Below are 25,271 nucleotides of genomic sequence, written 5' to 3' on the forward strand. Positions count from 1 at the left end.
CACGGACCCCCCCCCCTGATTTTTAAAATTTTGATACGTCTGTGGTAGTTTTTGTGGTATGAATGGTGCCACAAACCTCCTGGGCAGGTTACACGGACTGCCTGGCATCCATGGAGTTATGTGCAGTTCCTAGATCTGTAGCACATCTTCCAGTTTATGGATTTTTGAATTGATATGTACCACTTTATGTGCTGCTTACAATACAGGGACGCAGGTGGCGCTGTGGTCTAAACCACTGAGCCTCTTGGACTTGCCAATCAGAAGGTCAGCAGTTCGAATCCCCGCAATGCGGTGAGCTCCCGTTGCTCTGTCCCAGCTCCTGCCAACCTAGCAGTTCGAAAGCATGCCAGTGCAAGTAGATAAATAGGTACCACTACGGCAGGAAGGTAAACAGCGTTTCTGTACGCTCTGGTTTCTGTCACGGTGTTTCGTTGCACCAGAAGCGTTTAAGTCATGCTGGCCACATGACCCGGAAATATGTCTGTGGACAAACGCTGGCTCCCTCGGCCTGAAAACAGGATGAGCGCCGCAACCCCATAGTCGCCTTTCACTGGACTTAATCATCCAGGGGTCCTTTACCTTTACAATACAGAACTGCAGCTCAATAGATAATAATGAACCATGTGATCTTCTCCAGTAGCAATAAGAAATAACAGCTTGATTTACAAATAAGTTCCAACTGTTGCCTGCCAACATGCCTATCCTCAGACAAATCTGACTTTGCAGTCTCTTGAAGGGATGGCAAAGACCTAGAACAGCTTACTCCAACCAGGATCCCTGCATCTCCCATGAAACCCAGCCAGCATGGCCTTGAAGCCTGGGGCTGAATGGAGATCAAATCCATATCATCTGGAGGCACCAGGTTAGAAAGGACAGAACTGGATCATATTGAACACATTCACATGAAATGTTTCCATATGAGAATCTCTACTGCACACTTATCACAACAAAAATTCCTTGAAGTAAGAAAAAAATAAATAGTGTGAATCAACTCACAGACACTGGCAAACCTCATACAAACTAGTTCAAAAGCAGCAGTTTAGAAAATTCTGTGTTTCAGTGAACAAAGGAATAAGAAAATTTAGAGAGCAGTTGGTGCCAGCCTTCACCTCTGGCTTGGAGTTGCACCGTATTAGTCCAGCCACTTAGAGGATTTCTAGAGAATAAGTGGTACATAAATTTTGTTAAAAGAACTAGTGAATTTAGGTCTGATTCACATATGCATGTACATAGCTTCAGAATCATTGCTCAGTGATTTTCCGCCAAATGTTTTGAAAGGGAATGTGTGAACTGCTTCCATTGTAAAGCATTGTGTTTGAGGTGATATGAAAGGTCTAGCTGTGGTGTTTGATATGTGATAGCTATTTCATTCATGCAGTTCATTCTTGAAACAAAAAGTGAATGTATTCTTACTCGCTATTGGGATATGAGTGTACACTAGTTGAAGCACTTTAGGACAGCAATGAACTAAAGCTAAGAATTACAGTTATCAGTCCATGTCTGTGTTAGGGTGAGATTTACTGAGTTCTGCATCCATAGATTGTCACAGATCACGAAGATTTGCAGTTAGGCAGATATGCCATCAGAAATATTAAGTGTTGGGATATAAATCCTTTACTGCTTGATTTTGTGCCTAGAAGAGGCATAAGAAAAAATAAATTGAATCTACAGTAGTTATACATTTTTGTGAGAACAAAACAAGAAACACTTTTTCCGTTTGGTTCTCTGAGTATTACACTGCTGAATTTTGGCGTAAAGAAAGCTTACACCTATGATGAGTAAAATAATAAAGTGGGTGTGATAAAGGAAATTAAACACCTTTCTTATGTTCAAATTGTAATTGGATACAGCATACAAGTGTGGATTACGTGAATAATTTTGGCGAATGGAATAAACTAGTATTCATTCTGTATGCTTGTTGTTGTTTTTTAGCGAGGGTTTAAGAACTTATTGCTAGAAACAGTGCCAGATTATCAAATAGGCAGAGAAGGCACTGGGCTATAGGCCCCACGCCTTTTAGGGGCCCCACAACAATGGATCAAAATAATATTGACTTGATCTTGAAAGAACATTACAATCAAGCTTTCCTATTTCAATGTTATCTCACTAGAGCACCCACATGGGTGAGGGGAGAGATTTTGACTGCCTAGGGGCCCTGGGGCTTCCACGGGATTTAATATAGCACTGGCTAGAAAAGAAATTGGGCAATGGTTAGAAAAACTACCTTGCAAGAGAAAGAAGCAACCCTATAATTAACGAACATTCCGAAGAATGGCAAGGGCTATTCTGCAGTTGTAGCTAAGAGAATGAGCTGTGAATCAGGCACCTTGAATTTTACCTCTGACGTGAAATCACTATGTGGCCTTTAACAAGCTACTCCCTCTCAGTCTAAATTCTCCAACTGCTGCATAGGGATATTAATACACCTCACAGTGTTGTTGTAAGGATTCAAACAAGATAGCAGCCCAGTTCGTATGTCATGATGAACCCCACTCACAAAAGGAGGAAACAAGCCACAGCCCTTGGCTAGCATCATGGCCATACCAGAGATCATGGTTTGTTTCGCCCCCAACAAACCATCATCTATATCCAAGGTTTGCTCCTGGCTTACTTGTGATTTGCTGGACTGAAAGAAATCACAATACCTGGTTTGGATGTAATGCTAAGCCAGGGTTTGTGGGAGAAGAGGGGAAGAATGAAACGATCACACTCGTGTATGATAAGCCATGCTTTATATTTACCATAATGTGCAAATGCAGCCAATGTATGTGAAGGTTTTTGAACACTCAGAAGTGTTTACAAATAATTGTTGTCGCTGCTGCTGCTGTTATATGATTTGGACTTTGGCAGCAGGTCAGCATCTGCTGCAAATGAATTATTGCCCTTTCCCCTTCTTCGGATATTTGTCACAAAGCATGACACCATTGTTCTGCATGACAATATCAAAATATACATTATCCCTATATAAATCAGGAAAGAAAGAGATGCTGTAGGTCAGGTGTGAGGGATCTTTGGCCCTCCAGATGGTGCTGAACTACAACTTCCATCAGCCCCAGCAACGGTCGGGGATGATGGGTGTTGCAGTTCAGCAATATTTGGAGGGTCAAAGATTTCACATAATTGCTATAAGACTCTGTTCTTTCAGACCGTAGCCTTGCATCTCCTGTAGTGTCAAGTTTCAACCTATGAAGAATATGTGACGAAAGGTTTATTAGGGAACAATTTCAAGATCAGTTAAGCTTAATGCTGTTTCACAACATACACAGTACATAATTCCTTGTGCAAGTCACATTTCATTAGCCAAATTATGCCTGGAGTGACAATGGTGCAAAGCTTAGATGTAGTGTATTGTTCAGGTGTAAATGACTGAGGAATGTGTAAGTGTTTAATTAGTTGTTGCTAAAAGTATTCTCTGACTTAATATGCTCAGAGCAGCATTGGTTGAATGGCTGGTTTGCCCCTTCGTCCCATATTTCAGAAAAAAACATTAAATGTGCGAATTACTACATTCCATACATTTCCAGATTGGCCAGTAAGGAGAGTTTATTGCCAAAGAATGGTGCATGTGCAAGCTAATTGCATCTGCTGATGATTTTGTGCTGCCAGGATTGATGCTTTAATATTTAAATGTATGTGTTCAACATTTAATTGCCTATTTCAAAAGGCATGTTTTGAAGGTGTTGCTATTCACCATTATCAGAAGACTTGGCTTCTGTGAGTAAACTTAAAAGTGGTGTGACCCTTTAGGGGAAAGAAGAGTGTGAATCAAGCATTAATGATTCTTATACCAAACTTGTAGGTAAAATAGGAATGTGGGCCATGCTTCTACTCATTTGTTAGTAGATAATTATTGCCCTGTAAAATGAGTTTTTGTTTCTTTCTTTGTTTTACAAAACTGCCATAACATTTACCGTACTTCGAGGGTTGGCTCTGTCCACACTTTGGTGCAGGGTCCAGTGTTTTCATGATTTGGAAAGCAAAGAGCAGGGGATCAGTTAATGAAACCAAAAATTTCCAGAGTATGTGCTGCATATACACTATTCCTTTGAGGTACAATCAAAGCACATTCCCTCCCCACTCAAATAAATATGGGCCTTGTAGTTTGTTGCTAGGAATTGTAACTCTGTGATGGGTAAGTTACAGGGGCCAGAATTCTTTGAAGGAAAGAATGTGCTTTGAATGTGTTGTAAATATATAGTGTGTATGCATCCATATTCACAGTACAATCCCATACATGTCTACCCAGGAAGGAAACCCACTGAGTTCAAAGGACCTTTCTCCCAAATTCAGCTATACCTTAGAGTAATCTGCATTAAACTCAGCAAGACTTACTTCTGAGCAGACTTGTGAAGGATTTCACTTCTTTTTAATTACATCATAGCCCAGACACCAACATTACATGTATTTGCATTAAAAATTCTTAAATAGCTGGGCAATATTTAGTGATTCGTTATGCTTGTACAGTAATGGTTATTTGATGAATTAATCAACTGTATTTAGATTACTCTGAGCAGTGCCAAACCTTAATTTTGGTACTTTTTGGAAAACTCCCTACTGCAGTTGCAAGAGACAAGTTGTCCTCATGAAGCCACTTTTAGTACCCACACAATTTTATCTTCATTAAGTGGTGGGAGGCAATTTGCATTGGGGACTTGCCCTGGAGGGAAGCAGTTAAGATCCCTCACAGCTCCAAATCTACATACACACAGAGAGAATTGCTTTTTAGAAAATGCTTTTAAAAAATGATGTTGGGAAATATATGATCCGAAACCCCACATTGCATGTAGCTCACTCCATAAAAGCAGTATTTCCAATGCCAAAGGTAGAAGGACTTAAGGAAAAACAGCGTTGAGCGCTTTCCTGTCCCAAAAGAAGCTTCCAGCTCTTCAGCCTGAAGTGCTCATGCTATGAACAGCAATCCAGGATTTCTGCAGTTTGATAAACAAAAAGATATGGAGATTCTAATTATCGCCATGGCCTCAAGCATTCATTCATAATTCCTATTCCTGCATATATTTATATACAGTGGTACCTCGGTTTAAGAACAGTCTGGTTTAAGAATGATTCGGTTTACAAACTCCGCAAAAAAGTAGTGTCCAGGTTTGAGAACTTTACCGTGGTCTAAGAACAAAATCCGAACGGTGGAAGGGCACCAGCGGCGGGAGGCCTCATTAGGGAAAGTGCGCCTCAGTTTAAGAACAGTTTCGGTTTAAGAACAGACTTCCAGAATGGATTAAGTTTTTAAACCGAGGTACCACTGTATCTAGAAAGCACATAATTCCTCCTGAACCTGAGGACTCTGAATTGATACGCTTCATCCTTGAGAAAGCAGAAATGAGAAATTAGTGCAATAGATTCTGCTTTAAATATAAAGACCACTGTGACACATCTGTTACTTCTGTCAGATGTCAATCATTTAAAGCAAATAGGAATGTTACACTGAGTCTTGGGAGACCAGCCTTCTCACTGCCAGCTATTCCTCTGTGTATGTGGATGGTGCTTTATTATTATTATTATTATTATTATTATTATTATTATTGTATATTTAGTATGTATTCAAGACCAAGTCATTTGAAGAAAGAACAGTTCACGAGGAGCTGGCCAAGAATATGACCGGTCTGTTGAAGTCAAATGAACAAAGAACAGTGAAACATGTTTTAAAGGTGAATCTTTCTTCTTTTCCAAAGCTACAAGTTCTAGAAAGGTTTGCATAGATTTACCATTTTCTTCATGCTCCTTTTTTGTGTGTCGTTGGCTCCATACACCAGAGAGTGCTTCACTTCATTTGTGTTTGTTGGGTTATCCATTCCACTGAAGTGAAAAGAGCCGTTTGCATAAACAGATCTTCCCAACTGGGTGCCCATAGAAGTTCATATGGGATTCTTGACTGGGGTGTCAGCATTTAAAGTGCGTGGAGATATGGGATGAGATCCAACGTGGCATTTGCACATGAAGTTTGAGACTTAGATTGCACAAGCTGTAGTGCACAAGCTTAACTGTTACCTAGTAATAGGAACAGCTGTACTAGGGTTTGCACAACATATTTTACAAGTGCAAGGCACCCATTAGATTCCGTTGTTGCCCTACGCTAATCTAGAAATCACCCTGAAGTCTGAAAGTTCACACCAAGTTGATCATTCAGTTTTGGTTATTAATTGAATGAGTGCTATATGCTCTATGGACAACTATTAACTTATTAGTGGGTTGTTGTTTTTAATAAAATTATAGTACACTCCTTCTGTATTCACACATATACAAACTGGGAATTAAAGTAGATCCCTGATTATAGAAGAGCAAGTCAGTTTTCTTACAGTGTTCACAATCTTGCCAGCAGCTTCCACAGTTCGACAGTGGAATTTGCTGCCAAGGAGTGTGGTGGAGTCTCCTTCTTTGGAGGTCTTTAAGCAGAGGCTTGACAACCATATGTCAGGAGTGCTCTGATGGTGTTTCCTGCTTGGCAGGGGGTTGGACTCGATGGCCCTTGTGGTCTCTTCCAACTCTATGATTCTATGATTCTGGAAACAAGATGGCAATATGTGGAATATTTGGACCATTGAAACTCCAAATTTGTTTGTTTGTTTGTTTGTTTGTTGGTAAAACTTTTCTTCGTGCCTCACCTAAATTACAGAGATCATTCTGATTTTAAGAAGGAAACTATAAAGTAAGGGTGAACAAGGAAAACAAAGAAATGAGCATTGCTGTCATTGTGATAACTTACTGCTCTCTCTTTTTTCCAATTTTAATAGCACTCCTGGTTCTTTTTCGCAATTATCTTAAAATCAATGGCTCAGCATTTGGTGGATACAAAGAGAATACAGGTAAGACTGTGAGCTGCTCTCCATTATGAATAAGCAGATATCAATCTTTACAGAGACACACATTTAAAATACCTTACTTGAACAAAAACATCCCTGAGCATAAAAAAATACTTTGGCATATACCCATTGTTACACACACCCCTACAGATAATTTGTATCAAACACCTCTATATATACCGGTATATTCAAACTCTGAAGTTAAAGGTAGACCTATGCAGCTAAGAAAATGCATAGCTTGGCTCACAGACAGCCAGCAGAATCAAATGTGTATCTGGCAGAGAAATGAGGCAACAGCGACACATCTGCTGTTTCGGAGAGATAATTGCACAGAGTGTGCATGACATAATCCTTATCTTGTTCCGTCTGGCAGAGCCAAGGCTGTGATTACTCCACAGTCCCAATTATATTTCATTAGGCTGTCAGGTAAACACTTTCTTAAGCACAGTTTTTTCCCTCCCAGAAATAAGCTAAGTAAAAAAACAAAAACCCATTAACTTCCCTCCCTTCCCCTTAAAAAGTAGCATTTGCCAGGATCCAAAGATGTGTGAGCTAGTGCATAGACTGTCGCTTCTCAAAAGTTAATAATATAATGGCTGCACTCTAGGTACTGGAAGGACAATAACTCAGTGGTAGTGCATGTACTCTGTATGCTGGAGGTTCCCAGTTTAATCCCCAGTATCACCATTTTAGAGTGACCTCTTAAGTGAGACCTCTGCCTGAGACCTCAGAGAGAGCTTCTGCTAATCAGTGTAGACAGTGTTGGATTAGATGGTCTGACTCAATATAAGGTAGCATTGTACATTTTTGTGCTCTCATGGCGCATCAAATGTAATTTTGAAGCATGGGTGGGACTTCCATATGTACTACAACATCCATAATCCCTCACAGTTGGCCATGCTGGTAGGACTTATAGGAGCTCAAGTAAAATCAATTTTTAATTGTTACAATCAATAGCTAGTAGTTGAACAACATTGGGAGGTTCACAGATGCAACCATCCTTCTGGAGGACCCCCCTCCCTTTCTTTGATTGGAGAGCTGCTGCTCAGTCAAAATAGACAATGCCGAGTTAGATGGATCAATGGTTTGTCTTACCATAAGTAGGTTCCTATGCAAAACTGATATAATTACCTCTTCCTCCCTTCCAATACATGGTTCTGAACCTACATGAGATCTACATTGAGATCCTGCCACCTGAGGCAGTTGTCTCAGCTGGCTTCACGGGTGGGCCACTCTGCCTAACAACCTATTCATACCATCAAATTCTCCTATAGAGTGCTCATATTGATAGCTTTGAAAGTTGTAGCTTTGTTGGGTTTTGTGGGCTGGGGAGAACCACTGGAGAACTTTGAGTGGTGGCAGGGTTAAACTTATATTCTAAAGAAGTCATCTGCTGTCTGTTCAGATGCCTCGCACTCAGAGATTTCCAGAATCATTCCAAAATGAGCTGGATACGCTCATCATGGTGATTTCAGATCATGTTGTTTGGAAACACAGAGATGCTCTTGAAGAAACAAGGAATGCAAATCACAGCATTGGCAGGTTTCTGAAGGTAAGATGCTTTTACCACAGATAGCCTTTACTTAGCCTTGGTATGGTCTGATCTACATTTTACGGCAGGGATGCAGAGGTTATTGGACTCCAGTTCCCTGGCCAGGCCAGCCAGTGCTTAGGCATGATGGGAGTTGTAGTCCAGCAGTATCTGGAGGTTCCCCAGCCCTATTTTGCAACATCCATAATGCCACTACAAACAGTGTGGATTTTCTACATGTTGCTGACACAACATAATGTGTTACACTACATGGTAAAAGTCTTATGTGATACATTTAAATGTTTCTGGGCACCTGGTAAGCAGCACTATGTTGTTTGCCTTCAGCTTGGAACAGTCAGAACCTGGAAGCTGTGCAGCTACACTCCATGTGGAGAAGCTCATGCTAATTTAGCATACTATGCAACTTTATCATACTACCATACAGTTTGTATTTATAGCCCTTTATAGAACCAGACACCTGGTTTTCACTGACACTAGTTCTAGCAAATCACAGGTTGCAGAGAAAGCATATTTCTAGTGCCATGTCAAAAGCTTAATTTTTTTTTTCATGGCATAATGTCAGTCCAAGGATATATGGGGTGGGGGTGGGGATTGAATCCATGCTTGTCAAACCTATAGTTAGGCTTCTGGACAATGCCTTACATTGGCTTCCCCTCCCTGCAAAAAAAGAACCCACATTACTGTGACTCTTCATCTCTTAGTGCCATTTACACAAGGTGACTTCCTTGTTGAGCTGAAAACTGCTGACAAATATTTGGTCCCCAAGACCAGATATAGTCCACAGTCAATTTATTGTTTGACAGGATTGTGATAACTTTGGTGCTCTGTTGCTTTTCTTCTGCTAATATAATCCCTTTCCGAGGTGAATGATTAAAATAGCTCAATTTTTATTCTTAGCGTTGTTTCACATTCATGGACCGTGGATTTGTGTTTAAGATGATCAACAGCTATATAAGCATGTTTGGACCAGGTGACCACAAGGTAAGATAAATCATGTGTGTGTACAGCCCAGTTCTTCAGCACCTGAAAGAATAAGGTGTTAGGATTCTTGCTCCAGGCTTGTAGTCATGGGATTGTTTTACGTCACATGACGGTGTATGTTTTCATTCCACTTAGTGGGAAGTGACGGAGACAGGATGTTTGGTATTACAGTGTTCCGTGATGTGGGACTATTGTCCTTTGTTCTTTCTCTTTGCTGTCTGATGAGAAAGAGGAAGGAGCTAAGTCAGAATTCTCCAAGTGTATTATATGTGAATAAAGTAGATTAGCCAAAATGCTGTGCTACTGAGTCTGTTACGCAAACTACTAACACTCTGCAGGATCCATAAGCGTGCTAATGCCTCTTGGTATCAGTCACTGTGATGTTCAGGCTGGAGAAAGCTTTTGAAGCTCCCGAACGACCGACCAGGAGGGAGAGAACATGCCAGTCAGGCATGTGTCTCTCCCAGGGTCCTACACACAGTAGGACGATCCTAACATCAGGATTAATATGGAGTGTTGGTCTCTACAAGATACTACTTTTCTGTTGCATTTATAATCAAAGCTTTACCAAAACATAAGTAGAAGCAGTTATGCAACATTTATCTATACAGTGCAGCCACAAAAGCTATTCCCAGTCTTACTACACACCCCAAGACGTCAGACCCCTCCAGACTGTTATTTTATTGAGGGTGCATTCTGGACCAGTAACAATGCATCAGTGGTGGAATTATTCTATTTCAGTTGGTTCTGTGGTGCTTCCCCGATGTTACCACATTTTTGCTATCCAGAGGGGCAACAAAAATGAGACCAACCCAAAGCATTTGCAGACACAAACAGTATTCAAAGCAGGATCACATGTGACTGCTCTGACACAATCATGTGCACAAATCATCATGGATGTGCAGTAAAAAGGATGCCTACATCAGCAGGGCGCTCTGCATACTGCATTTCCTCTCGAAATACACCCCTTGTTGAAAGCTTATTTATAAGGGAAATACTGAAAGGCTCTCCTCCAGCAAACTGTGCAATATCCATATCTGTTCTACATTCCCTTGCTTCTTGAGTAAATAGGAAGTGCTTACACAGTCCTTTTCCCATGGGTCATAGATAGTCCAAACACAAATGCAACATATGGGAATTATTTTCACATTTATTACACAGTATATCCTGCCCTCTCCCAAAGGGTATCCTCTTATTCAGTACAATTTAATGCTCATATGAAATAAAATATATTTAAGGATCCAAAATAAATTGCAGTGAAATAGCAAAACCAAACCCAGTTTTACTTTACATGACAGACCACTGGTTTCCTCTTTTCTGTGTGACCTATATAATGCAAATGTAAATCTCCAATACTGAGTGCAAAACAATCACTATTTTAACATTTCAGATTTTGTTCCAGTATAAATTTGACTTTCTTCAAGAAGTATGCAACCATGAACACTTCATTCCTCTGTGCCTGCCTATGAGATCTGCAGACATACCAGGTAAGGACTTCCTTATTTATTTATTATTTCTTTTAAAGGAAAACAAACTTTTTTTATCCTAAAGACACTTACATGGAAATAAGCCCTAGGGAAATCAATGGAACTTTGATGCTTAATCTAATTATATGAAGGATCAAAGTGCCCGTTTTGCATTTCCTAAGTAAGCTCATTGTATAAAAATGTAACTGTTGTCTTTCCCCTCCCCTTCTATTTCTGCAAAATCATTTAAGATCCAGCAACACCATCAGAAACAACACAGCAGTTTCATGCATCAGGTAAGAAGTGAATTGTTTTATTCCTTCCATGACCATCAATTAATGGATGAACACACAAATCCCATTCATAGCACTTCTGAATTTTGCTACAATATTACCTGAAGCCATGCATTTGCAAATGTTGGTAGTTGGGAGTCAGTTTGGATGTTTTCCATAATATGAGATCTTGGATGAGACTAATATCCACCAACCATACCTGACAAAAATGTTTGCAAAGATAGCTAATATTTTATTGCCTTAGGAACCTTTAAAAAATAACTGGTTCAGTCGAAAGAGCTTTGTGAAAATAAGATATTTTTAAAAAACAAAACAAAAGTTAACTGGATAATAGCAATGGCTGATAATAGTACTAGCCTCTTGCTGGCATATCTGTTTCTTGGACATGTATAACTTTAGCAATATGCAATGAACCTCTTTCCTGTTCTCTTCAAGATATTCCAGAGTATACTGTGACAAATGAGTTTTGCCGAAAGCATTTCTTAATTGGATTACTTCTGCGAGAGGTTGGGTTTGCACTCCAGGAAGATCAGGATATTAGGCACATGGCCTTGGCAGTACTAAAAAACCTCATGGCGAAACATTCCTTTGATGATCGATATGCCGACCTGGTAAATTTTTGCCTTACTTGCATATTCCTGTGTGCTTTTGAAATCTACCAGTCAGCCGCCTGCAGTGAGCCTTTCTCTTTGAATTTCATTTTTTTCCCCAGGAGAAACAGGCAAAGATAGCAAATCTGTATATGCCCCTGTACGGCATGCTTTTGGACAACATGCCAAGGATATATATGAAGGACCTGTTTCCGTTCAACATAAATACGTCCAATCAGGTAAACGAGAGTGAGCTTCTGTTCCACAAATTCATTTTGAGTCATTTTTGTTACATATTCATGCAGACCTTTCTGTTTTCAGGTCTGTCTTTGCTGGGTGAATAATTAGGTTAATTTATCAACAATTGACCCAAATTCACTAGGCTGAAGGCCCTTAAATGAGTTACACACTCATATATCTACCTCGAGGGCCCTCAACAGACTTGTGTTAGCCCTTATGGATTAATTAACCGTACATTATCTAGAAGCCTGTACATAGCCCTGTCTAAAGAGGCTTCTCAGCTATATTACAGTAGCTGGATTATCCAGCTATTGTTCTGAAACCCTGAGAGGTGACTGTGGCTATTAAAAAATAATAATGATGATGATAAAGGACAAGAGGAAGAGTTACTATAACGCAACTAAGTACCAATTCAAGCATTCATTCATATGGTCCACTCATGTGACTGTAGTAATTTAGTGCTCTCACTAAGAGATTTCTTGCTTGGAAGAGCCTCCATAGCAAAACCATATGAAATGTTGTGCTGCTCCTGCTCTCCTTGGCCCTGTACTGTGACTCCCAACTTCTTATGCTCTGGGAGACAAGCCCACCTGACCTAGCAACTTTCAGGGGAAGCAACCACCAGAGGCGTCGCAATGTGGGTGCGTTCCGCCCCGGGTGCCACCTCCGAGGGGGGTGACAAAATGCTGTGCGGCAGTCAACATCTATGAGAGATGCTGTGGCTTTGACAAATGCAGGCTTCCCTCTGCTGGAATGGTCTGCCAACCAGCTTTCTTTCAGGTGTATGGCGGCCGGCAGGCTCCTAATCGCAAGGCACGCGGTCCCCCCAAAAAGCTCAACAACTTCGGCTCCTCCCCCCAAAATGAAATAAAGTCAAACCATTGTTGCAGGCAAATAATAATAATAATAATTTCAATGGGGGGGGACAAGAAATCTTCCACACCTGGTACCACTTGACCTTGCTCTGCCACTGGCAACCACTGAGTGTATTCAGATTGGCTGACTTGATGTACAGGGTTCATATGTCAACCAATACACTTACCTTAGAAGCCAAGGCAGCAGAAGGTCCCTCTCCTTGCTCTACATGCATATGCAAACAAGTAGCACATGAATAGGGCTTTATCTGAATTTGATTTGAGCACACAGGAAAAATATGTAGACAGAAATATGAAAGATTAACTTGGTAGTGATTATAAGCTCTCCTTGGCATTAATCAGCAGATGCTGGGTTGTTTTTATTTTTAACATCATGCCAGAAAGCCATTCCAGTATCAATGTAATTATATAACGATCAAATTAACAGGCTGTTTTCAAAAGCTGATGATATGAGTGACTAAAGTTGTTCCCTTGTTCTCATTGAAATCCAGGGATCCAGAGATGATTTGAGCACTACTGGTGGATTTCAGAGTCAGGCAGCAATGAAACATGCAAACTCTGTAGATACCTCTTTTTCCAAAGATGTTCTTAACTCTATAGCAGGTACGAAAGCAGATGGGGCAGGTTGCTCTACCGTGAGGCTTGTTACCAGTTTTTAAACTCTGATTCTTTCCTTAAGATGCAAGGCAAGAAAACTTAACTTTCATATTATATATTTTTGTCATCCAAAGAATGCCTGAGTTAGTTTTTCAGTTTGTACAGCTACAGCACTCTCACACCACACTTTATCTTATTCCTTCTGTTAATGATATCAAACATGAGCCCAGCCCGTTCTTGTTTTAAGGAAGATTAATCCCTTTGGGATTTCTCCATGCTTCCTAAATGTATGCATATTCTTAAATATTCCTTTCTCCCATAATTCCAGGGGAGAGGAGTTAATCAGTTTATTTCACTTTCCCCTGCTTTGTAGTTACCATAGGACTGTAAAAATTGGTGCCCAAAATAAAAGAACTTTGAACAGGTCACATTGTTCTGTACTTATTTTTGTAAAGTAAATAATTAGAATAGTACATAATTATAAACTGTACCTAGGAGGAGTGACAGATTTACCAGCACATCTGAAGCCTTACTGGCTTATGCTGGTCAGAGTGGGAGGTTGGAGGGTGTTTCTTCCCAAAAAAATGTTGCTGTGCCAGCTCTAGGTCAGTGCAGTTGAAGGGCCCAGATTGGTCCCATGTGGGCAATGGACCTAATGGACCAACGTAGAATCCAGCAAATTCATGGCTGGCCTTCAGCACTCTGTTTTTAGGCTCAATGCTGTCAGTCACCATCAGGAATTCAATCCACCACACTTTCCACACCTACAGCAGGAACATGCAGAGTGGCAAAACACCCCAACACAAGTCAACAGCAGAGGTCGGCTGAGCTCAGAAACATGGGCATCATTAACTCCTTGTCCTGCCAGAGACCTTCCAAAGGCGGGATACAAGTGTTTAAAATAAGTAATAATAAATAAAATTAACTCCTGGCCCAAATGATATAATAGAAAGACTGTTCGATGTATGCACTTATATCTGTATACAATACTAATTGTGCGTAATAAAATTCTTCGTTTCAGTGATCTTTGGTCCATTGTGTCTCAGAATGTACCTAACATCATCAATAACAACAGCACAAATATCCCTGTATATTTATCATGCTATGTCAATAGTGTTTCATGCACTCAGACCCATGGCCATCAGTGTCTTCGTTAATTGAGCTACATTGTGTTCCACAACTGTGTCATTTTTCCACCCTACACTTTGAGTTTTCATTCTTCTGCCTAATTTTTGTGTCCATAAACATCATTTTAGCATGTTCGTTGTGGGTTTTGTTTCCAGCTTTTTCATCAGTAGCTATTTCTGCAGCAAACCATGCTGACTCCAGAGGCTCCTTAGCAAGTCTCGACTCTAACCCAAGCACCAACGAAAAGAACAGTGAGGCGACAGAAACCTGTGAAAAGGTATGCATGCATGTGAATGGTTGGAAACCATTTTAAGAATCTGAAGGCCTCCAAGTCACTACAAAGATCCTTTGTATTTCACTCCTAACAGATTGTGAGGCCATTATCCCTAATTGGGTCAGCTCTTCGGTTTGACAAACTAGATCAGGCTGAAACGAGAAGTCTCCTGATGTGTTTCCTTCACATTATGAAAACAATTTCGGAAGGTGAGGAAACCATAGAGTGCAAGCACTCACAAAAAAAAATGTTTCAAGCTTCATTTGGGAAAGTAAATAAAAGGGGACATGATAGCAGTGTATAAGATTACACATGGTGTGGGGGAAAGTGGATAGAGTCAGGTATCCCTTACTTCAAATAAACCTGAATATTGCATAGGAACAAGAAATTATTTCTTCACACAGCACATAGTTAAACCATGGAATTCATTCCCACACAATGCAACAGGGACCAACATGGATGGCTTAAAAGGGGAATTAGATAGATATATGAAGCATAAAGCTGTCATGGCTACCTGCCATGAAGACAATGTTCAACCTCCAGAGCTGGAGCAATATGCCTCTGAATACCAGTTTCTAGGACTGACAAGTGGGAAGCGTTCTGCTTCATTCATGTCCTCAGCTTCATTTGCATCCTACATAGCTCCTCCCCCTGGGCTTACCTCACAAGGCTATGAGAATGGTCGTGTACCAACTGGCCTTTGGAAGGGGCTGTAGCTCAATGGCACATCATCTGCTTTGTATGCAGAGGATCCCAGGTTTAATTCCCAGCTTCTCCAGGTAGGCAGGGAGAGACTCCTGTCTGAAACCCTGGAGAGCCACTGCCAATCGGTGTAGACGATACTGAGCTAGATGGACCAATGATCTGACTTGGTATAAGGCAGCTTCCTGTGTATGGGAACAGGGTCGTGGACTAGCTGGGCCTGTGCTCTGATCCAGCACGGTTCTTCTTATGTTCTTAATGTTTTGAGTCAGCTCTTTAACTGCGGGCAAATAATAGATTTATATTTTTGATGTCTCTTTCCAGATACATTGATCTCCTACTGGCAGAGAGCCCCATTCACAGAGATAACAGACTTTTTCAGCATTTTAGAGTAAGCTCACTCTGAGGTTTGTCCTTCTAAGGCTGTCATTGGCAGTGACTCAAGCAAGGTGTAAATACTGGGTTTTACTGACATTTTGAAAATTCTAAGCCTCAGATCCACATATGTGTTGTTTTTGAACTGTTAAAGGCCAATTATTTCCAAACTTTGCTGGCCTTTTGAAGTATTGTTCCCTCTCCCCACTCATATACCTAGGAAACCTGTGAATTTCAAACCTCTTCTAATAACATCTGTCCCTAAATCATGATGTGTTATGGTCTCCCATATATAGAGAACAGAAAATGTTTTCATCATATGCATTCCTGACCCATCATGGGACAAATTTCTTCCCCTTCTTTCTGTTGTGAAATAAATGAAAATTATTTGCTCCCTATGTCAGCCTCACTATAGATCACATGCCATGAAAGGGCTCAGAATCTCCTAATACCTCTTAGGTGATGATCCTATGCATGCATTCCTCAAAGAGTCCCATTCAATTTACTTCTGAGTAGACATGCCTAGGATTCTGCTGTCCTCAGCACTATGCACATGATACCTATAGTTTGCTATACACAGAGCCAGCTACCTGAAGGTGAAAGATGTGGATGTGCTCAGTTATTAATTTATAGAAATATTTGTATACCACTGTATCATTTAAAAAATATCAAAGCAGTTTCCAGCAATGGAAACATAAGACCATACAATAAAATCATCAAAAGCAGACATCAATTAACCATTGTGGAAGGGTGTGTTCTTAATTGCCTGCATAGGCCTGGTGGAATAGAAAAGTTTAAATTTGGCACAGAAGGTGCCCACTTCTTTATAAAAACTACCACAGAAATGATAAAAACTACCACAGAAATGAATCCTCAGCCCTGTCAAAAGAGCCAAACTAGTTTAACCTCTAGAGCAGAGATGGAGAACTTTGGCTCTCCAGATGTTGTTGGACTCAAACTCCCATCAGCCCATTCAGTTTAGCCAATGATATGGGATGATGGGAGTTGTAGTCCAATGACTTCTGCTCAGAATTGGATGTGAATCATGACTCCCAATGCTTCCCTTTTCCTGGCCTGTCTGCTTCCAAAGGCATGGAAAACCTGAGCTGAAAGGTGGTTTGTGTGTCTTGTAAGCTAGATATGGTTATGCAAGCTTGGTCTTGCTGCAGTTGCATACTCATGGCAAGAGGAAAAAATTGTTCAATGTAAAGTGTGTGTATGCACATTGTTATATAAGATGTGTTCAGGCACTCACCTGAACATGCAAATGCTGAAAGTGTGTGGGGAGGGCATGCACACAACCCCCTCTCCCAATGCACATGGCGCACCCCACTCAGTTCCTGACCTTTACCATATTCCAGAGGCAAAGCCTGGGCTTCTCCTTGCACTCACTTGAACATGAGTAGAACTGTTTGTGCAATCGGGGACCCTGTTAAACCAAGGTTCCTCACCCCTACAAGACCTTCTCTGAACAGTATGAAGAAGGTTGGAGACTTAGGAGATAGACACATGCAAAGAGGAGGGTGTGCATGCCCTGTTGCTGATCAAACGTTTGACTTTATGCTCAGGTGAGTGCCTGACCATCCCTGTACTATCAAACAAAAACTATCAGAGTCTTACTTTTTCTTTCTTTCAGGGTTTGCTTCCAAAATTTCAGATATCTTGGGAAACGAAACATAGTGAGGTAAGTTGTGCTTTAGTTATATAACATATGGCAAGATGAAATTTCAAACACACTTTGAAGCTGGCATGTAAATGAATGACCCAAATATCAGTATGTACAAGTTCAATCCAGACTGGCTTTTTTCTCAGAAAGCTGAGCTCCAATGCGCTCAAGCTGGTAGGATTCCACGTAATGCTGCTTCCCTTGCTACTACCAAGAAGATAAGTAATTAGGTACATGAAAAAACTTAAGGAAGGTTTGTCCCTGTGTACAAAATTTCTAATTTGATGGCATTAGCAGCTGCATGTTGCTTTAAACTTTTCCTATGACAGGTAGTATAAAAGGGATCAATAATACTTTGCAGTGTTTGCAATCCAATACCTTCTTGCCTTTTCATTTTTTGGCCACTATTTCTGAAGTATGAGGCTATTTTTGCAGCTGCCAAGGATCAGGCACGCACTTTTCCTTGGCAATATTATGATGGTTTGTTTTTCATTTCCAGCAGCAACAATGAGCTGCTCTGTCTGCTACATTTCCAGCAGTTATAAAATGAAAACAAACTATTTTATTACCTTTCGCCTATTGTGTTTTTCATATGAAAAGGGGCAACTCAATGAATGTTTTCTCAGAAATAAGTCCTGTTGCGTTCAATAAGGCTGACTTCATAAAAGCATATTAAGGATTACAGCTTACAACATTATTATTATTATTATTATTATATTATTATTATTATTATTATTATTATTATTATTATTATTAGGAAAATTGCTGCTGCTTTTAAGGTTGCTCAAACAACACAGAATAATGGAACCCTGAAAGGCTCTAACTCATCCTGCCAGACCTCTGGACTTCTGCCCCAATGGTAAGATACATTTTGCTACTGAGCTTTTAACTTCATTCCAAGCTAAAAGGAATCAACAGTAACCTATCCCATGCTCCTCTTCTTTTTCTCTATATTTTTTTTCATGCAATTACTTCAATCTAACAAGCCACATGACCACAATATTTTTGTAATGTTTAGCTTGTATCCAGTTCATCCCATGCGCTAATAGATCCAGCCAGTTTTGCATCTGGGTCACCTCAGTGCTGTGAAATAGGCTACTTTGAGCTTAGAGCTCCTTGGACATGACAGCTCTGTCTTGTGATCCTCATGTAGACCTACCACAGGCAAAGCAGCCAGTGTGCAGTGAATCTAAGGGCTGAGCTATACATGGCTACATCTCCCCAATATTTTCATTTTTTACTTAAAAGCAAAGTGCTCCAGATTTGTTTCTACAAGCTGTAATTAACAGAACCTGTATCTTCCACCACCTCCCGTTGTTGAGTTTTAGTACTTTTAGATAGATGTGTGACTTAGAGTAGTTAATCTCATTTACAGATATATAAGCCCCATTGAATTCAATGGGGCTTACTTCTGAGCAATCATAAATTAATCAAGAGGGGAAATCCTCCTTCTCCAACACCAGTGTTGCAAAAAGATCAGAGCCTCCTGTTGCTACTTTAAAGTAAAAGATGGAAATGTTGAAGGGTTCCCATCCAGTTCACTTTTGGTTTTTTGACTTTAGGAATCCTTAGGTACTGTGATTAAAATCCCTGTTGTGCTGTTATTTGGTTCGTTGAAGACAGTGAGATGAATCTTACTGTTAAGGGCTGAACGTTTTGAATCTGCTCTGCTTGTCGGCTTTAAGACACATTTATATTTTTATCCCATGGTTCTTTGAGAGCCACTTTGTTCATGCACAGCTAACTGAAACTCAACAGTTGCCAGTATAATAGCCTTGTGTCATGGCGAGTGGCTGGACCAAATGAAGCATGAGGGGGAATGATGCATTCCTTTGCTTCTCGCTCCAGAATAAGCCCTGATCTCACTTTACAGATCTGAATGAATCCTTTCACTGGGCCATTGTATTGCGGCATGTTTACAGGAAAACGACCCTGACGCCTCAACAAAACAAAGGCCTAGCAATGAGGTGTACTGCAGCAAATTCTCAACCCACTGATTCACTCTACTCTCTCCAAAGCAATCACTTGGTCTTTTTCTTGCCATTGTGCCTTTAACTTAACAAGACTTAGAAGGCTGTACCTTAAGAGAATCTTGATAATTGCCAATGCTCCTTCTAATTGTTTTTGAGAGCTTTATTAATTGGAAGTTCTGCTGTTAAGAAATCTGTTCTGCTGCTGAAGCCCCAGCCTACACCTCTGATAAAAGAAAGATATGCTTATCTGCAGGACCTATAATAGCAGGAATGGATACATGGGCTACATCCAACATAGCCCTGAGAAGTTTGGGGGGTTTTTTGTGGCTTATCAACATCCCCCTCCCATATATATTTTTTAAAACTCTTAAATAATAATAATAATAATATTTTAAATTCCTTCTGTTGATGCCCTGTTGTGATGCCATGATGGGGGGGGGGGTTGTAGCCCTCCAATAATCATCTGCTTTAAAAAGAAAAAAATAAGTATAGCCATATTAATACCACATATGCTTTATACTTGTTTCTGCCTTTTTAAGGAGAGGTATTAATTTAGCTAAATATACAACCCATTAAATATATTTTATTGCTATACAATAATATATCAGGGCAGTGTATTGCTATAAGACATAAAACACCATTAAAGATTGTGCACAAAAATGCAGAGTCTGTGACTCAAGATTCAGTTTTCCAATCCTGAACCCTTTCTGTCATTGCTGCAGCAAAGCATGAGGAGACAACTGCTAGTTTACCCAAGTCCCTAAAGTTATTTAACACATGTGTACAAAATTTCAGCTAAGTAATCTTTCTAGTGAGCTTTATATCCCACTTTGCTGCCCATTACTTATCCTTGCTTCATTACATTCATATTGGGAGAAAATGGAATATGTCAAATAGAAACTGGCATCTTACTCTATATATTGAAGCAAATGAAGAACTTTTGGGACACGGCAAGACCCTCTAACTTCTCATTTTGCAGGATACATTCTGCCTCCAGCGGTGACGTCCACAAGCACCACAGATCTCAAACTTTACCAATAATACGTGGCAAGAATGCCTTCTCCAACCCTAAACTCCTGCAGATGATAGACAGCACCATTGCAAGTAAGCATAAAAGACCAAGGTGTATGTTGCATTTTGCTCTAATATCAGCTGCTGCCGTGTGGGTAATGAGTCTTTATGAGTCTTATTCCAGAGCATCCATTAAAACAACTCATTCAAGCTTATATCTTTAGCAATTTAGCTAAAAAAAATAACTGTTATAGAAAGTCTAGTGTTTTACACAGATTCTGTTAAAATGACCTCCCCTTCACTGTTGGCACTTGCCATTAGTGAATTGTTCTGTGCTTGTTGTCCTCAAATACATTTTCCCATGACATTTGTTTTGTTGTAGGTGGTTCCAATGAAACAGATATTGTGAGCTATGTAGATACCGAAGCCAACATTGCCACGGAAGTTTGCCTTACTATTCTTGACTTATTATGTCTGTTTACTCAACATCATCAGGTATGATTTCCATATGACAAAATCATGCTTTACATGAAAATCACAGTGTTCTATTATTTATGCCAACCTATTATAGTTGCACAGTTTAATTTTTTGGAGAAAGACATGACCCAAAGGTATCGTATCTGGGCAAAATCTACGAATCATGCTAGGAAAAGTAAGTGGAATGTGCTAGGCCCAATGCATCTTGCATTATGTATTATTATAATAGGCTTTTAACCCTCTACCAAGACTTCTTATTTCCTACTCTCTACTGTGCCCTGTTTCTTATATACAGTTGCATTGACATTCATATCTTTCTGTGATAGGCATTTGCAGAGATGTAAGCAATTCACCTTTCAGACAGAAAAATGTGCATGGCTACATTTACTGTTGATGTACCCTAGAATCTGAGGGTGTTGTTTTTTCCTCTGCAATTCACAATAGTTATGCAGATCTAGGAAATGTAAGCAGGTGAGCAGGCATATCATATAATATCAGAAAGTTCTGCAAAGGTTAAAAATATATATTTACTCTCTCTCTCTTTTTTCCTTGGAGCTTTTGCATGCAAGGCATGTGTTATAACAGTAAAACATGGTCCTAAACTAAAGTTTCAGTAGATTGTGGCATTGTGCCAAACAATAGTGGTGTGAGGTACTATTCAATGGATCTCCCTTAGGCTGGGTTGCTGAGGTTTTTCTGGATGGAGAGAGGTAAAGACAAGACAACAGTGAGGTCCGCACTGTGCAAACATGTCAACAGGAGTGTCTGATTGGCTGTGCTAGTGCATTTGCACTGCACTGCCATCTCACCTTTCTACCTTTCCTTCTTGGTATGCTGCAACAACCTGGCCAAAGGGAGGTCAGGTGAACAGTGCAGCCCCACCATTCTTGGTGATGAAAGGAGGAGGAGGAGGAGGAGGAACATCATGTAAGTGTCCTGGAACTTCCAGGCCTAAGGGGCAGAAAGTGGGGGGAGGCAGAATTATTTTAAGGGAGAAGATATTATTTGAGATACTTTGGGAGGTGGTACTGAAGCAGCTAACTTGACATTGTGTTGCTAATTCTGTTAAAGCAGGCCTTGCCCATTTGGGCAGGAGAAACAGATGCAGAGAAAGCCAGGCAGTTTAGCTTTTGAAAGACTGAAAGATGTTTGTTGGCTCGTTTTTCAGAGACAGCTGCAACAATCAGATTGCCAGAACACACTGATGAAGAAAGTCTTTGATACCTTCCTGCTGTTTCTGCAAATCAATCACTCTGCAGCAGCCCTCAAGCACGTCTTTGCTGCTCTTAGATTGTTTGTGAGTAAGGTACGTCCCTACTACACTTGGGTCACCTGCGATATGGAATGCTCATTTGTTGTTTAAACCAGCATTGAAATAATGTCTGCCGCATAACTGGTGATCAAGCTGCATATCTGCAAATCAGTACCGAAATACAATTTCAGATAATTTCTCATAGAAATTTGTATTTTAGATTCAAAATTTTACCTCAGACATTGATTGCTATACGCATGTTATCAGTCTGTTGGTTGCTTTAAAAAAAAAGCAGATGCTAGCTATCAAATGCCAGAGTTCCAACAAAGGCATTGCATGTCAACTGTAATATTTGATCATAGATCAATATTGAAGATCAAATACAGCCAAATATTAAAATGGCAGCCCATTGCTTGTTAACCGTCACATCCTTTCTTATAACAAATATTAAAATCAAATATGGAATTAAATTGAGCTTTAGCATCAAGCAGTAGATATTTGATACCCAGGCAACATTCAACATCAGAGTTCATAAATAATTATTTGGGAGAGAAAGTCCAGGATCATTTAAAAAAGAAAAATCTAGTTCTTCAGCAAAACTCCTTGTGTTTGTTCATGGACCACTGAACATACGCACGTAAGAACAGACCTCCAGGATCAGACCAAAGGCTCTTCTAGTCCAACCCTCTGTTCTCACTGTTGCCAACCAGGTAGATGCCAGTGGGAAGCCTTTGCAGTCCTACTCATACATCTGCAGCATGGAGCTGAACTGGCCTTCCCTTCCTCATTGCCCATTCCATCCACAGCTTTCCCCCCCACCATCTTCAGTCATTGCTTAATACGGCAAATTTTCAAAAGCCACATTTTTTGCCAGATAAAGACAAGCCCTTCCTTGAATGGAACCCTACGGTGAAGTACTCGAAACAGAATGCGAGGAGAATGCTTTTCTTTCGCAACGTGTGATATTGTAATGCCGCCAGTGGCATATTTCTAGGGCCAAGGGAAACATTAGACAAACCCAGCAGGAACAGCTTTCAATTACGTGGCAGACTGTCAGGAGCCTGTTTAATAGTGGGAGAGTGGAGACGTACAGATGCATAGGAAGCTGCCTTACACTGCGTCAGACCATTAGTCCGGAGTCTTTCCAAGCCCTACCTGGAGAACCCAGGGACTGAATGTGGGACCTTCTTCATGCAAAGCATGTTCTCTCTGCCACTGAGCTATGGCCTTTCTCCAGCCATCTGAGCCACCCACTCCATTGTCTGGAGTGAATGGATTTGGATGCTTCCTTGAAATATCTATGGGGGTTAGCTCCATCTTGACATGGTAACGTTGCTCTCTTCCTGCTCAGTCCATTCCATTTTCCTTTAGTAATCTCATCTCAACAGGTGGCATGCAGGGAATAATGTTACTTATTCTCCGTAGTCTGCTCAGCCAATCATGTTGTTACTCAGAGAAATCTCAGTTCATTTATTCATATCATTAATTGGATACTATATTTATTTATATTTTATATTGGATGCATCCAATCAAAATGAAAGAGGAGAAGAAATCCCATCAGAAGCAAAAGCAAATTGGGACTTAAAGCTACTTCAACCAGTTCTTATGGTGTTTTTAGAAGTTATTGAGGTTATGGTTGTACTGCTTGTCCAAGCAGAAAAGGGGAGCTCTATGGTTTCCAGGAGTCCACAATCAATGATAGAGTTGAAGGGTGGGACAGCAGCCCTTACATGACCTTCCATCACCAGCATCACTGCAACAAACTGGGAGGGGTGAAGCAGCAGCGAAGTCAGTGCAAGTGGAGGCATCCATTTAGCTCCAATGCTACAGCTGCATCACACCAACCCTGCTGCTGCCTCACTCCTCCCAGTAATCTGCAGTGATGCCGGTGGAGGTGAGTTCATGGAGGCACCTCTATTTAGCCAACTCCTACTGCAATCCAATCCAACCTTCTACCTACACACTGCAGAAATCCAGAGCTAGAACATCCCTGAGAGATGACTGTCTATAGTCTCTGCTTGAAGACTTCTAGTGAGGGAGAGGTCTGTTTCACTAAACATCGACCATACAACATGTTGCTCTCTCAGTGTTTCTCCTGCCTTGTGCTCGCTTGCAACCATTGAGCTAGGTGTCAGATAGCCACATATGCAGCAATACTTGTGTTGCATCCCTAGGAATTCACCCTAGGATTCACCTGGGTGAATCAGAATGACCTTGAGCAATGATCTTTGAAGATCACGGTGGCCCATGCAGATACTCTTGTTGGTGTTTTTTGTGGGTCACGACTAGCTCCTTCTCAACTGTAGGCAGTTTATAAGTGGCATGAGGTCTTTGATTGCCTTCCAGCACTGACAGATGCTGCATTTGTGTTATAAGAAATCTCTTATGTTGTAGCAAAGGTGTATTTTTGTCTCCATAGTTCCCTTCAGCATTCTTCCAAGGGCAGGCTGACTTATGTGGCTCATTCTGCTATGAAATTCTTAAGTGCTGCAATCACAGGTCACGGTCGACACAGATGGAAGCCTCTGCTCTGCTGTATTTCTTCATGAGAAAGAACTTTGAATTTAATAAGCAGAAGTCAATAGTCAGGTCCCATTTGCAGGTAAGTAAACACTATGGTGATGAATAAGCATCCCACACAGATTACGGTACTTCTTGAATTTCCTGGTCATGGCATTGTTTTAGTTTTTGCCTCTACTCAGTCTAGAGATGAGCAGTGTCTATGTGCAGATCACATAGCATTCCCAAGCACTTCTGTTCTTCCAGTCCTGTTGTACCTTGCCAAAATCCCAAAAACCTCAATTTTTTTTTCTAAACTAAAGGAAACTTTCTGGTTGGAAAGGTGCAGGTTTAATTCTGGAAATGCAGTCCACAGCATAGAAATCTTCTTGAGACACACTTAGTGTCCTATATATCCCTGATTATAATTCTGAAATGTGGCCTGGGGCACTGTCATCATTTGAGCTGTTAGTTCCCTGGAGACCCAGACAACTACTTGGACTAT

General features: G+C 40.6%; 1 protein-coding gene across 13 annotated transcripts in view; it reads left to right on the forward strand.

The window, feature by feature from the left end:
- Nucleotides 1-25,271, forward strand: part of DOCK10 (dedicator of cytokinesis 10) — a 200,589-nt gene that overhangs the window by 153,404 nt on the left and 21,914 nt on the right. For 12 of the 13 annotated variants that reach the window (XM_081910272.1, XM_081910278.1, XM_081910279.1 and 9 more), the window contains 18 exons: nucleotides 5,550-5,663; nucleotides 6,747-6,818; nucleotides 8,221-8,367; nucleotides 9,265-9,348; nucleotides 10,739-10,835; nucleotides 11,066-11,110; nucleotides 11,543-11,718; nucleotides 11,820-11,936; nucleotides 13,304-13,415; nucleotides 14,693-14,814; nucleotides 14,906-15,020; nucleotides 15,838-15,904; nucleotides 17,525-17,572; nucleotides 18,312-18,413; nucleotides 20,507-20,631; nucleotides 20,921-21,033; nucleotides 22,184-22,321; nucleotides 24,687-24,869. In XM_081910272.1, the coding sequence (XP_081766398.1) occupies nucleotides 5,550-5,663; nucleotides 6,747-6,818; nucleotides 8,221-8,367; nucleotides 9,265-9,348; nucleotides 10,739-10,835; nucleotides 11,066-11,110; nucleotides 11,543-11,718; nucleotides 11,820-11,936; nucleotides 13,304-13,415; nucleotides 14,693-14,814; nucleotides 14,906-15,020; nucleotides 15,838-15,904; nucleotides 17,525-17,572; nucleotides 18,312-18,413; nucleotides 20,507-20,631; nucleotides 20,921-21,033; nucleotides 22,184-22,321; nucleotides 24,687-24,869 (1,977 nt within the window). The remainder of the gene's footprint in view (nucleotides 1-5,549; nucleotides 5,664-6,746; nucleotides 6,819-8,220; nucleotides 8,368-9,264; nucleotides 9,349-10,738; nucleotides 10,836-11,065; nucleotides 11,111-11,542; nucleotides 11,719-11,819; nucleotides 11,937-13,303; nucleotides 13,416-14,692; nucleotides 14,815-14,905; nucleotides 15,021-15,837; nucleotides 15,905-17,524; nucleotides 17,573-18,311; nucleotides 18,414-20,506; nucleotides 20,632-20,920; nucleotides 21,034-22,183; nucleotides 22,322-24,686; nucleotides 24,870-25,271) is intronic. The other variant, XM_081910277.1, reaches the window with a different exon arrangement.

The sequence above is a fragment of the Podarcis melisellensis genome, assembly GCF_964234715.1.
Source record: "Podarcis melisellensis genome assembly, chromosome: 5".
Lineage (NCBI taxonomy): Eukaryota > Metazoa > Chordata > Lepidosauria > Squamata > Lacertidae > Podarcis > Podarcis melisellensis.